Source organism: Penicillium diatomitis (assembly GCF_028827545.1).
Source record: "Penicillium diatomitis strain IBT 30728 chromosome Unknown utg000003l_segment0_segment0, whole genome shotgun sequence".
Taxonomy (NCBI): Eukaryota; Fungi; Ascomycota; class Eurotiomycetes; order Eurotiales; family Aspergillaceae; genus Penicillium; species Penicillium diatomitis.
This window is the reverse complement of record NW_026623175.1, coordinates 953,063-966,994: the sequence shown is the minus strand read 5'-3', so window position 1 is coordinate 966,994 and position 13,932 is coordinate 953,063. Positions and strand designations below refer to the sequence as shown.

General features: G+C 52.3%; 5 protein-coding genes across 5 annotated transcripts; 2 read left to right on the top strand and 3 right to left on the bottom strand.

Moving 5' to 3' along the window:
- Positions 1–863: 863 nt before the first annotated feature.
- N7539_002570 (uncharacterized protein) lies at positions 864–2,024 on the top strand (the record flags this gene model as incomplete). Its single annotated transcript, XM_056932173.1, has 1 exon — positions 864–2,024. One exon carries the CDS (start codon positions 864–866, stop codon positions 2,022–2,024), a length of 1,161 nt encoding a protein of 386 aa, XP_056792132.1.
- A 713-nt stretch (positions 2,025–2,737) lies between these two features.
- N7539_002569 (protein ERV29) lies at positions 2,738–4,083 on the top strand (the record flags this gene model as incomplete). The annotated part of the gene is made up of 5 exons (XM_056932172.1): positions 2,738–2,904; positions 3,044–3,156; positions 3,262–3,815; positions 3,880–3,944; positions 4,011–4,083. 5 exons carry the CDS (start codon positions 2,738–2,740, stop codon positions 4,081–4,083), a joined length of 972 nt encoding a protein of 323 aa, XP_056792131.1.
- A 2,130-nt stretch (positions 4,084–6,213) lies between these two features.
- N7539_002568 (uncharacterized protein) lies at positions 6,214–7,326 on the bottom strand (the record flags this gene model as incomplete). Its single annotated transcript, XM_056932171.1, has 1 exon — positions 6,214–7,326. One exon carries the CDS (start codon positions 7,324–7,326, stop codon positions 6,214–6,216), a length of 1,113 nt encoding a protein of 370 aa, XP_056792130.1.
- A 3,924-nt stretch (positions 7,327–11,250) lies between these two features.
- On the bottom strand, positions 11,251–11,659 carry N7539_002567 (U6 snRNA-associated Sm-like protein LSm8; the record flags this gene model as incomplete). Its single annotated transcript, XM_056932170.1, has 2 exons — positions 11,251–11,522; positions 11,629–11,659. The coding sequence occupies 2 exons, from the start codon at positions 11,657–11,659 to the stop codon at positions 11,251–11,253; spliced, it is 303 nt and encodes a 100-aa protein (XP_056792129.1).
- A 786-nt stretch (positions 11,660–12,445) lies between these two features.
- N7539_002566 (putative proline-rich, actin-associated protein Vrp1) lies at positions 12,446–13,872 on the bottom strand (the record flags this gene model as incomplete). The annotated part of the gene is made up of 2 exons (XM_056932169.1): positions 12,446–13,657; positions 13,741–13,872. The coding sequence occupies 2 exons, from the start codon at positions 13,870–13,872 to the stop codon at positions 12,446–12,448; spliced, it is 1,344 nt and encodes a 447-aa protein (XP_056792128.1).
- Between the last annotated feature and the right edge of the window lie 60 nt (positions 13,873–13,932).

The window sequence follows — 13,932 nt, the reverse complement described above, 5'->3', positions numbered from 1 at the left end:
TAATAGCATTGCGCGAGACATTCGGCAGTGGCACAGCGAAAAAGTCACGATACTCTTCAATCCTCCAGCTTTCCACGGCTGGCTTGGCCGCAGCGGCCTGGACTCGATACCGCCGTGTGACCAGATTGAAACCGGCAATACATTACCGTGGTGTGGCCGAGCGTGTCCTTTTCAGTTGCTCTGCTCTGCTCCTCCTATCTTTCTCCTATCCCTCGATCAATGCTCCTCTAACGTCCTCCTTCTTGCACTCTGCTTCCCCCCAATCGACGCCCTTTGCGCAGCTTCGCAGTTCATGCGATCAACTCGCTGAGAACAGCTTCTGCGTCGTCTTTTGGCTCCCTCTCCTCTGACCGAGCGCATTCCATCCCCCAAACTTCCCGAAGTGAGGCGTGGCATCATCCGATCAACAACCAGCTTTCGAACTCCCCATCTTATCCACGAGGAATTCGCCAGGTGTTGTTTATCGAAGCCTTCGTCTGGAGATAGAAGCTTTCAGCTCGCGTCTTTATCATCGACTTTATTCAGGCTCCGACAACTTCACTGTTCGACCGGTTCCTCCACAAGTTTCCACCGAAGCTCCTCCGGAACATTCTTCCCACTCTCCTCTTCTACCTGAGCAAGCAAGCAATCAGCTTCGGTTGGGATTGAAACCGACAAGCTTATTCTAGTAAAGACAATCGATTCGCAACTAGCTCTGAATCCGCTTGTGCATCGTAAGGCGAGCGCACCACAAGTTTCATTCGCCACAGAGCTTCAGTCCTACTATTGTTTGTTCCTCCACTTACTTTCCCGCGGCCTCATTCTCTGCACACATCAAGCTCTACTGAATAGAATATTGAGACTAACTGCGCTCATTCAGCTCAATGACGATGAACCCTTACCTTAGCTGGGCCATCCTCCTCGTGGTGGCGGGTGGCCTCGGGTGGTACTACACCAATGGCTCGGCCCCCAAGCCTAAGACAGCGGTTAAGACTGTTGTGGAGAAGGCAGAGGTCGTGGTAGCCCCCAAGAAGCAGAAGCGCAAGCCCAAGAACGCGGAATCGGCTTCGGAAAAGAAGCCCGAGGTCAAGACTGTGGTTTCCCCCGCTACTACCGAAGATGACCAGCCGGATGAGGATGTGGACCGCAAGGAGATGGCCCGGCGCCTTGCCGCGATCAAGCAGGGCATCTCCCCTGTCGCTGCACCCGCCTCCAAGAGCCAGAAGAAGAAGGCCAAGAAGGCCACTCAACTCGGAAATGGCTCTCACGCCTCCTCGACCACCGGCGCAGACGCTGATGATGACCTCTCTCCTGCGGCTTCTCCCGAAGTGAATGCCGCCGTGCCTGTCGCTGGCTACGTCTCCGATATGCTGGAAGCTCCTGCTCCCGGTGCTGCTGTTCTCCGCGTTACCGGTAACGTCGAGTCCCAGCCCAAGAAGCAAAAGGCCCAGACCTTCAAGCAGGTCGAGACAAAGAAGCAGCGCCAGAATCGCTTGAAGAACGAGGCGCGTAAGGAGCAGGTCCAGGAGGCCGAGGCTGAGCGCCGTAAGCTTCTCGAGAAGCAGTTGCACACTGCCCGCGAACATGAGCGCCAGGAGGCTGCCCGCGCAAAGGCCCCTGCCACCAACGCATGGCAGACTTCAGGCGCGAAGCCGGCGGCCAATGGAACTAGCACCCCCGTTCCTGCCATTACTACTCCCGCGGTGGATCCAGTCCAGCTGCTCGACACCTTCGAGCCGCCTGTTGTCGCTCCGTCATCAAAGAAGTGGGATCAGAACCTGCCCTCCGAAGAGGAACAGCTTCGCATCCTTGGTGCCTCGAACATGGACGATGACTGGACCACCGTCTCTAGCAAGAAAGTTAACAAGAAGAAGGGAGGCAAGGCTGATGAGAGTGTCAGCGAGGCCAGCGCCTCGGAATCTCAGCCCATCGTCGAGGCGCCCGTTCCTGTTGAGCCCCGTGTCACTGTGACGCCCACTTATCTTCCGGCCATTCTGCAGTCCCGCGGAAAAGGTCACCCTCTTGACTCCGACTGGGCCGCTTAAACTATCCAATCCTTGCGTCTCATTACCTGTTCACCTGAACATCTGGCCTCCTACTTCTTTGGAAGCAATCGACTGTGTATCTATTACCAACTCACTTGGCTCTGGCGTTTTGAAAGCGATTTGGCCTCTGCCTCATCCCAAGCGATGATCTTCTCGCTATGTCACAGAGTGATTGACATCAGTCGCGAGTGGCCCCCTGACATTTCAGTACCTCATCGCGTGCTGGGGCGATCCCTCTCCCCTTCGGGATCGCGCGTGGGGGCAAAGCCGAAATTGGGACCTGTTGCTCTGACCAAATTTTTTTTTCTTTCTCGTGTTCAATGTATTAAAATGAATCAAGCTTGTCGGCATTTTGACAGAGTGAAAATTACTACATATCATGCTTCAACCACACTGTCTTATGTAATTCCGGAATGCAGGATTGATGGACGGGAAGAGTGCAGGGACGATTAGAATGTCTCGTAAGAATAGAATGCGCCCATGCTTGGGACCCTGTTGTCGTCACACGATCCCAATCGGGGTTAGCGCCAAGTTTCGGGTATCGTGGCCTGAAGAGGAGTGCTTTGTATAGCTCTGGTCTCCACTATGTATTTGCGCCCTCGATTCATCCCTCCCTGCGCTCTCTTCGACTATTTCAGATTTCTCCCCGGGCTTTTTCCCCCTTCCCAATTCACCCTCTACATCACTCCTCAATCACTCTATAGTCATTCGCCATGGCCCAAATTCGTGGCACCGCGGGCTACAACCTCGGCCACCAAAACCCGTTTGGCGGGCCCAGCAGCGCAGATGCCACCAGTGACCCTAGCCCGCTCGATGCGATTCGTGAGCAAACCAGCAAGATCGAGGACTGGCTTGACACGTTGGCAGACCCTGTGAAGCCGTGAGTGCTCTCTACACCACGATCGGTCGTTGACTTCTTTCAAGTACTCGCGCAAATGCGAGATAAGCTTGGAAATGTGTCCTGTCTCATAACAAGGGACATTCAGACGTGGACTAATTTGGAACTCCTTCGACCTCAGATATCTCCCTGCGATCGGCCGGTTCCTGATCGTTGTTACTTTCATTGAAGACTCGCTTCGAATCCTCACACAATGGAGCGATCAGCTTGTATACCTTCGCGACTTCCGCAAGAGTAAGAGTCCCTCGATGCCCAGTGATTGATACTTGGAACCTCTCTTTTCATTCTTTTCTCTCTCGTCCCGGATTGATCGGTTGGCGGGTTGAGTTCCTGTCGCAGGGATTGGTGTTGTTCTTTCATCGTTCCAAACTCGGCTGACCAGTCCCATCTACGTTCTAGTTCCCTGGGGAATCACGCACATGTTCTTGATTACCAACGTTATCGCGATGTCCGTCTGTTCGTTCCTCGTCATTGCCCGTAAACGCACCGAATACGCCGTTGCTGGTCTTCTGGCTGTGGTCATTACTCAGGGTCTTGGATATGGTCTGATCTTCGATCTCAACTTCTTCCTGCGCAATCTGAGTGTTGTTGGCGGTCTGTTGATGGTTCTGTCCGACTCTTGGGTACGCAAGAAGTTTGTGCCTGCTGGTCTGCCTCAGCTTGATGAAAAGGACCGCAAGATGTATGTTCAGTTCGCTGGACGTGTTTTGCTGATCTTCCTTTTCATCGGCTTTGTTTTCTCTGGTTCGTGGAGCTTCTGGCGCATCCTGGTCAGCCTGTTCGGTCTGGTTGCGTGTGTGATGGTCATTGTTGGCTTCAAGGCCAAGTGGAGCGCTATCATCCTTGTCGTGCTGTTGAGTGTGTTCAACATTCTGGTCAACAACTTCTGGACGGTAAGTCTTTGGCCTAGGGTTGAGTTTGTTTATCAGAGAGTTTCCTTGCTGACTCTTGGAACAGCTGCACCCCCACCACCCTCACAAGGACTTTGCCAAATACGACTTCTTCCAGATCCTTTCCATTGTGTAAGTCTACACCTTTCGGTGCGCCTTCCTCTGACCAGGCACCCAATACTAATTATATTCGTTTAGCGGTGGTCTCCTCCTCCTGGTCAACATGGGTCCCGGTCAATTGAGCATGGACGAGAAGAAGAAGGTCTACTAGACATGGTGCAGTGGAAACATTATAGGTACCTCGCATTCTCGCTGGAGGCCATCCTTATTCAACGGCCCGTGGGCATCAGATGCGTCTTGAGTGCAGGCCAACGAAAGATCAGCAGAAGGACCATTCCTTCGGGCGCTTTGATTCGGGAGCCGCTCGCTATATCTATTTCCTTTGGTGGCAGGCCGTCATAACTTTAGAAAAAGTCCTTACGACTTATCTTCAGGCTCATGATACCGCTTTCCAATAACCCATTCTCACTGGAGGGTCCTCGTCACATCCCCCTTTGGTGCTTTTTCGAAACCCGCCTCTGCATTTCTGTCTATGTTTTCCCCGTCCTTTTAAACATTCCTACACGATTGGCATGAGTTGTTTCTCCCCATTACAAGACATTGGCTTGTGCCTAGCGAGCAGGCCGAAATCTGTGTCGGAACCGTTTACCGAAATGCTGATTTGAGGGTAATTCCTCCATGAAGTCATGGTTAACACACCGTGCACATGACTTGGACTGATGAGTTTCGCAGTACGGGTAATGCTCAAAAAGAAAGACAACAAACAATCATGACCAAATCCCAACTCCCCTACGAATATCCAGCCCCATTCTAATGACACGCGTGTAGCGCACACAAGAAGCAAGAATTCTGCTGGCCATCGACGCAGACGTAATCATAGATCGAATAAACACGCTCGACTCTCGTACCAAGTTGACCCACGAACTCTTAACTGCACCCGCCCCGCGACGACCACGCCGTGTAACCTACAGACGGCACCTACCTAGCACCCCAGGTAGTACCACCCTCAAACGAACCTTTAGACCACCGCTCGCCAAAGACACAAATCCACACGCTCTCCAAAGACGAAGACTTCGAAAGAGCGCGTCTCAACACAGGAACCACAAAAAAATACCAAACTCGCCCGACCAGGGACTCGAACCCTGAGCCTCCAGATCGCTCTTTGAAATGTAAAAGTCTGGCACTCTGACCAATTGAGTTAGCCGGGCGTACGATCGCCGATTGAAGCTTGTTCGTGCTCTGGTACTCATGAATTTGATGTGGTGCAGATTCCAGAATATGGACTACACTTGATACTGGAGCGTGTGGGGAGGGGGGGGGGGGGGGGGGGTTTCTCTGCGCTAAGTGAAGACCCTGTTGGGCTTGTGAAGGGTCAAAGGTCGTGTTCTGGTGTTTCTGGCTTTGTTGTGTCTCCTGCTGATATCTTATAGGGTTGTCATGCTTCCATGCAGCAGTTCTTGAATGCTGTTCTGTTCGAATCAAGCACATGTCTTCGAGTCGTCTGGTGCATGGCTGGGCCAATAGAGCGACGCTGATTCCAGGACGGGTTCTACGGGGAATCATGTAACCAGGCTGGAATGGAAGTACCCTGGAAAGAGGCACAGTATCTTTCATTGACTTTGATGTTTTGTGTTTAGCGAGCTATGTAGTATGTACAAGTACTCGACGTGGTGGAGGCGGCTATAGTACAAGGTAAAAGCAAAACGCATGGGCTAGGGAGATATCAAGGAAATATTCAAAGGAGAGAAAGGATAGTAGGCACTAGGCAATGGTAAGGATGTGAGCCGCTGAAAAATGATGATTCAGAACAGAATGTGGACCAAACAATACGGAGCAACAATACTCGGTGAGCAAAAGACGACCGCCAAGGAGGGCAGGACGAGGGCGGTTGATTGCGCGGACGCTAAAAGCCATCTTGAAAATGCTAGCAGGACGGCTGACGGGAAGTGTACGTCCTGCTATCGTGTAAGCCTAAAAGAGCTTACTTGGGTGTATGGCATATCGGAAGTGACCGGTCCAGCCAGGCGCACTCTACGCCCAACGGTGAAGAATTCTAGCCAGCCAAAGTGAAGAAGGATATAGTGGGCGGGGACAGGGGGGTGGTCGAATCAAATGTTCGTCCCGCGCAGGCGCTGTACTTTTCACCAGATGTGAACGCCTGAATGCTAAATGACGATGCAAGAAAAAGGAAGACGGAAATGCCACGGGCAAGTGCAAGTCAAAAGCGTGAAGCCCATGGCGAGAAGGTGGATTGAAGGGCATATAGCAATGCCAATCCGGATGCGAAAGGATGTTGAGGAGATCGACATGACCAAGTGGGATGAACGACTCAAGCACGTGGTCATATGTCCATGCTCCACCGCCAAGGACGAACATGTTCTAGCTGACCAATGCCAAATTCGTCTCGATCATCGCTGATTTGCACTTGGAAAAGGTGCACTTTCTGTTTGTTGCCATCGATGCGGGGCAAAGTGGAAAGGGTCTTTGAGATGGTTGGACGAACGACCCTGGGGCTATGCTCGATAAACTCAGAGGTAGGACGAGTCGTTGGGGTATCTGGATATTTCCAAGACGCACTAAAGGAACCATCGTCGGGCATGGAGAACATGGAGTCTGTTGGCGAGTCTTGTAGGTGGTGCCCCTTGACGAGAAGATCACTGTCAAAGCTGGGACGAGTGTGTGATGCAGACGGCCTGCGAGGCAACCGTTGCTGTAGGGCGTCGGACTCCACGCGACCGTCTTGAACTTCGTTGTTGACGTGCTCATCCTCGTCTTCCTCGATCACGCCACCCTTGATCATCTGGGATGGCCAGTCATCGAAACCACCCCGGGAACCCTGCGGAGAGGACGCATCGACGCGGGCCTTGCCCGCCATCACCTTCGCACTCGGGGGAGGCTGAAGCATCCATCTTGTCTCGGCGCGACTGCGGGGCCCACTCACGATGGGCGGGTGGAGATCATTGACTGGGGGAACCCGGGCGGCATAGTATTTGGGCGGCTCCGGTTGATCGGTGCGACCTCGACCAGAGAAGCCGATCGACGAACCTCGGACCTCTTGTCCCCAAAGTGGCTCATCCTCACGTTGGTAACGCATCGATTTCCAGCGATCGTTCAAGGGTTGCATGAGACCGGCAGCTTTGTCCTTCTTAGACGGAGAGCTGTTGTCTGTGTTCCAGCTGTCAGTCCGCGTGTGGTTTCGATATCCGCCCCGACGACCGGGGGGTCCTGGACCCAGCGCGATCTCTTCGGCCCATCCCTGATTTGTGCTGAAGGCAGTTGGTTGTGGAAAGGGTCGGGGTTGGTCGGTCACGACATCGGTGGCGGCGGCTTTCTCGTTCAGGCGCTGACTTCGAACGGCATCCTTCTTTCGTTTCCGCCGATCAATGCTCATAGCACATGGTGTACAGGTCGCATAGTAGAAGACCGCCGATTGTACGCCTCGAAAGAGCCACATGGTCGAACAGGGGGGGGATGAGCAGGAGGGGTAGAGGGGGAGGGGAGGAAGGTCTGTGTGGGAGCCGATTGTCGGATATCTGCTGCTTAGTGATTGCTGGCGGGCGACAGGCCTGGGGAGGAGGGTATAGATAGGTCGCGAGAGAGGGAGACGACGTCTCCGTGCAAGTTTCACGACCTCAGACCAGCCGGCGACAATTATTGTGTCGAGCCGGGGGATCGAAAGTCTGTGTGTCGCAGTGATACAAGAGTCCACATGAAGGGCTGAAACGTGGTTTGCGGATAGGGGCAGCGGGCGAAGAGCGGGATGTCCTCGAGTTGTCGATCTGCAGATAATGAAGAATTGGAAGACCCAGCGACCAGCGGAGGGGTTGGAAACCAGTCAAGGTCAGGCTGCAGAGAGAGGCAGATTTGCAGAAAGAAGAAGTTGCAGGGAGGGGTTGGAGAAAGAGTAAGGAAAGAAGAAATGAGGGTGGTAATATGAAGTCTAAGAGAAAGAGGAGGGTGGAACTGAGCCACACGATGAAACGGGGGGCAGGGGCCAGGCAGGTACGACGTTTCCCAACTGCGGCCGCGATGATACGGGGTTGACCTGGGTTGACGGGGTTCAAATTCGTGAAAAAGGAAAAAAAAAGGGTCAAAAACGGTGCATTGGGTATGTTACGGTCTCAATACGATAGTTACCTGTTACAGTGATACACTGTCACCCTTTTACAGCACCGATAACGATGGGGCTTGTTGGTTGTGGGGACTTGGCGGTCGGCTTGATTGGGCGTCCCGTCGGGTCTACGGACATTCCAATGATTCATGTCATTTTTCTGCCGTCTACAAGTCCACTGACTGAAGCCTGGTACCTTACACAACCAACCATATGAAAATTTGACTGCTCTTTCCCAGTTACCCCATACTTTTCCCTGGAAGGAAAGTGATGGACTATTGCAAAGAACCCCGGTCAATGCGGGCAGAGGATTCAACAATAGGTCATCAACCGGTCAGTCACAAAGCCTAAGCCTCACTCTTGCACAACTCCCACTTTGCACGAACCTGTTAATTTGTCATGGGGCGGGGTCAGAACCCGCTTTCTGGCATGACTGAAAGACTCGAGGAAGGCTGGGTACGCCGGTACGGTAATTCTTATACCATATCAGGCCAGGCGCTATAAAGGTGAAAGGTGAAGCGCACAGGCTGCCACGCTGGATGTACATATAGTATATTATTGTAATATCATAATATGCCATATGATTATGGTTTATCACAGACTTACAGTATCTTTGGAGCTGGATTGCGGAGAAAGACTCCGACGGCTCATAGATCCATAGAGGCGGGTCGTAGTAAGTATGTATAATTATACATAAGGACTTGCATAATCAACCACAAAATGAAAGACCCGTTTCGTGTGCTGATCTTGAAGCGCATAGCTTCTAAGCTCATACAGTCCTCTAGTAGTACTATCAAATTTAAGACCAACTTAGGACACCTACATTTCACAGCACCTACACTTTGAAGAACTTCATTTCGAGAGTCACGGCATCATTACCAAGGATAACATACATCGTGGTCGTAACCGGTTTCTTCCTGATTTGGCAGTCTTGGCGACAACCGATGCCGTATGTAGGAGACTCGCCCCATGGATTCGGACAGCGAAACACAATCCGAACTGGGCTGGTGGTGAGCAAGACATCCATGGCATAAGATGTTTTCACTACTCACGGTAACTTGTAGTACGTATGGGCCACTTGATACTGTAAATGTTGAATCCTAAGGGCTAAGCCGACCGACCGGGCTTCAGACTGGAAGTATATATGGCATCATCATATCATGGCATGAACATACCTTGCAAGTAATGAGCAATCCTAACGTATGTATTCACAAGTACCAGTTCAAGAAGACAGCACCGATACAATATAGTAAGACGGGCTCACGCCAACCTGTCCAGTCTCGACTCTCTAGTAATTATCAAGTCGCGTCAAGTGGGTTCCGAGCGACAACGCATGCGGAACGAGGAATGTACACTTGTACAGTAGCACTCCACGATTGAGCCTTGATACATGCAGTAGCGTTACAATGAAGTATACTACTCCTACAATGATCGAGTCATACATTCATGATGTAGTATTACCTGGTACCTTATCCGTTCTCAGTCGATTGAGTCGGTGGCTGATATGGCATACTACTGGTATATTCCATGGTGGGATATTATACCACTCGAGCTTGACACACTGACACAGTAACGGTTACACACCATATAACATGAGGTTATTGCCAAGCATGTCAGTGACTTGGTCAAGGACTCAAGGAGGTGATTGGTAATTGGAAAGTCGAGCCACCCCGCGCTTGACGCAGATTGGCCCATAGCAAAGTCCCAAACAGACACCAGCATGCCCTCCTGGACTCTCAAGGCCATGACTTTGATTCTTATCAATAAGCCGAGTGAGATTGTTCAAATAAGCCGACCAGTTTTCAACTGATCAAGGGAGGGATAATTTGCAGCTGAGAGGCTGGTAGGGTAGCACAGCTCAGAATCATAGCACTGGAGCTGGTAGTACTGCTACTTCGTACTAAGAGGCGCAGTCACTGATTAGGTCCGTAGTCCGTGGTTGGCTTTACCCGAGCGTGCCTGGAGAGCCCTGAGCGCCCGCCAAAGAGGCTGACGCCCAACGTGGTGTCGGCCCCGAGGGTTCGGTTGTGCCCAGCAGCCATGGGATGATAGGGGTGAGTTACGACAACGTCGAAGCCTTTTCAATTTCATCGCCGCGTGTCTGATCTCGTGTTTGTTTTTAATTTTACTGATGAGTCGGCTTATGGAAGAAATCTACTAGACCCTCACGTTCTCGTCTTTTACGATAGTATGGTCAAAGCCGAAAGGTGATTTTGTCCAGGCAGCTCGGCAAAACGAGGCGAGACGCTATGATACTTTACAAGCACGCAAATACTGACGTTACAGCAATAGAAGCCGGTTTCGATATGATATAGATACTTTATAATTGAAGAGACATCGGGCAGAGAACTACAGAGACTCTTAAGCGTATCATTCCGATATATATCCATGATATCAATGTATTAGCGAGAGGTCTCGCGGAGTCGCGAGACCAGATTTCCTTCGAACCACGAAGGGGACCTAAGAAGGTGTTGTGCTGGTGTCGAGTTGCCCAACCAGAAAGTCTGTGGTGATGATCTCCTCTCGGACGCCAGGATGACCTACCAATGGTTTGACGAAGGGCCGTACGAGTACCAAGCGTTCATGAAGATCTATAGAATGGCACCGGAGCGTGCGAAAGATCTTGGTAAGGCTCGGATATCATCTACGTGATACAACATTCCTAAGCTGGCTTTAAGTAATAATCGTAGCGTCTACTGCGCTTTCGTACTCTGCATTATACTTACCTACCTCCAGTGGTTGGCCCGTCTTATTAAACCTCTTAAGCAACTAGATCCTACTTCCGTCGACGCCCTGTGAGTGTATTTTCTGTCGCCGTGAAGAGGAAAGGTACGACGAAGCAGAGGCATTCGGAAAGGCCTAGTCTCTTCCCCTTTTCGCTAGAAACATGGTGTCTCAAGGATCTAAGTCGGTACAAGGCTTGGTACTAGCATGGAATTGAACGGTACTCGTAGGGTTTGACGCGATGTTCTCGAATCCCCATACACCCTGTTGCCTTCCGGTCTATCACCTCAAAAACCAGCTAGCGAGCAGGGACAAGCGCACAAAAGAACGAACGCATCTCTGGATTGCTTACGGTATGTGCAGATAAGAGTCGAAACAGAATAAACGTCCATGCAGGACCTCTTGCAGCCTTTCCAGAGATGAAAAACCTCCCAAAAAAAGAATTAGAAGAGATGAAAGAATTGCCGTAAACCACCAACGCCCGGGTGTGCACTTTTTTTCAAGTCCACTTGCCCTATGCACTAGATAACTGCCGAGGATCGCTTATACATTTTTCGTGTCCCGAATGACCTGTCCCTTGACCTTGGTCCAATCGATATCCGAGTCGATCTTCTCATCGACCTCCCCACAGATCACCACATTGTCACCTCGGATGAGGTATAGACCATGCTCGACTTGCGCTGAGGGCTCATCGTCATCTGGAGTTCGAATGATGCGCTCCACGGTATTGGTGAGGACGATGTTCGTGAGCTGATCTGTGGAAAGAAGGGTGCCGAGGAGTGTGCGGCCGTCTACTGTGAGGATGAGGACTTTTTCTATATTGAGAAAGAAAAAAAGCGTCAGTGGGCGGTCTTGATCGGCCAAATGAGACGAAGAAAGAAAGCAAGAGCTCGAGAGTACGGGTGCCTGGCCAATACATACTGTTGATCAGCGACATGAGAGGCAGAGACATGGTGGGCGAGTGGTGGCGCCGAGCGAATGATTTGAGACAAAAGACGGAACGTGAGCTATTAATTCACGTGCGTACACTCGTCCAAGTATGGAGGATTGGCGATCGATATCGAGTCTTGGGCTTTTTGTCTGATCGCGAGCTATTGCAACTTTGCAAATGGGGAACGATGGGAGCTTCAGATCACGAGTGGCTTGGGCTAGAGGTCCACTGAGAGGAACTTTGCTGAGAGGTGGAATCAGATTTGGCCCTGAAATTGCTATGGATTGTAGCTCAAGGCGACACAAAGACAATGGTCGGTTTTGAAAAGAAGCTGCGACGGGCGAATGGTGGGAACAAAGATGGAGGAAGTTCCCGCGAGCTGATCGGTGGTCCGGCACAGGATAATTTGTCCGAGTAGTGTAGATTGATGGAGAGCTGAAAGAAGAAGTCGACGGTTCTTCTCGACTGTCGCGTCTGCTTGTTTTTAATTGCGTGGAAATGGGGATGGCTGTTTACTTCAATCTCTCGGGTCTTTCTTTACAGATAGCTTCCAGTCTATGGCACGCGGCTCCGGTCACGTGTCAGAGCTTAGCTTCACCATGCGGCACCGGGAGCTACAGTCAAGATGTACAGACAGTTAGCGTGTCTACATGCCCATCAATTTGGAAAGTGCGACAATTTCTTGAGTTTAAAATTCGAAATGTAGAACCTTGTTGGAAGACACCCGAAAGGCATCGACCGGGTCAAAGTTATAAAGAGACCACCCACTATCCCGGTGCAAGATATTGCCTGCAATGTCCTCTGCACTCAGCCACTCAGCGCACTCAAATCTAGAGGCACACTGCTTCCGCGGCCAGCCCTATACCTCCTTTCACCACCAATGAAAGGCCGCGGTTTGGGGAAAAGACCTTCCCCTTGGAATTTGAATCGTGGATCCTCTATTCGGACAGGGCCCATGATCGAGGATCCACGCGTACGAGCACCTGATGTGGGAGTAGAACCCAGAGATGACAAAGTATATGCACTAGGGTCCAATGCCACGTGGGGCTCATGGGAAGCTGGGCGTGAGTTAACGGGCGATGGACGAGAAGGCGGCTCGCTTGGTGGATGAGGTGCTAGGCCTGGGGCTGGAGGCGGAGGAGGTGGTGGAGCTGCCGGCGCAGCAGACGGTGGAGGGGGAGGCGGCGGTGCTGCGGGAGAAGCTGTAGAGCCAAGCGCACTACGCGCTGCTTGTGTAGCCATTGATGGAGAAGCTCCGGATGGCGGAGGGGGAGGTGGAGGCGGTGTTGGTCGGCCGGGAGCAGCTGCAGGGGGAGGGGGAGGAGGTCGTGAGGAAGTGGGCGCAGAGGGCGGAGGTGGTGGGGAGACTGCTGGGCTGGATGAAGTCGGAGGTGGTGGGGGAGCTCCAGAAGGCTTCCGTGAGCCTGGAGGTGGCGGAGGAGCACGAGGGGGAGGGGTTTCTGGCGCTCCCTTCAGTGAAGCTGGCGACGCGGATGATCGGGCAGACGGTCGTGGCGGGGGCTTCTTAAGGCTGGCGACGAGCGGATTGATAGCGGGCGTACTGTGTGTGTCCGAAGGAGGAGGTGGAGGCATTGGAGGTCGTGCGCCGGGAGGCGGGGGAGGAGCTGAAGGGGGCTTAGGGATCGATGAGCTTGTGCGTCTTGTGGTCTCACCATCGGACATATAGGGTGAATCTCTGTTGGCTCCTGTATCGACCCCACCGCGACTGCGTAGCTTGGGTATACCCCCAGCGAAGAGACCTCCTAGTTGTGCTGCTGGACCGCTTGCTCCTGCATCAGGTCTGGGAATCCCTTCACTGTTACTTCGTTCTCGATTGGCAGTAGGAGGAACAGGTGGCGCCAGGCCCGAGGGTGCTCTCATGCCTGGCACCGGAGGCGCTCCTCCAGCCACCGGCGCTGCCGAAGCTCCTCCAGTGTTTCCTATCTGAGGCGCAGATCGATCATTGGTAACGGTCTTCTTCAATCGTGCTCCCTTGTGAATATCAGATAATAAAGCGCTCTGCCAATTGGTTAGCTTGGATTCGAAAGGCGAACCAACTGACCGTCCGCGCAGAACTACACCTCTTGGAATAATCAGCATACCCTTCCTTTGACTTCATTTTTTGATGGCCTAGCAGGTAGACTGCTGCCACCCCCAGGAGGCGGGGGAGGAGGGCCACCAAGACCTCCAGGCGGCGGCGGCGGAGGGGGAGGAGGTGGTGGAGGGGGAGGCATCCTAGGGACTCGCCAACAAACACTCTCTCGAAGCGGTCAAGTCAAGGTTGGAAACCGTGC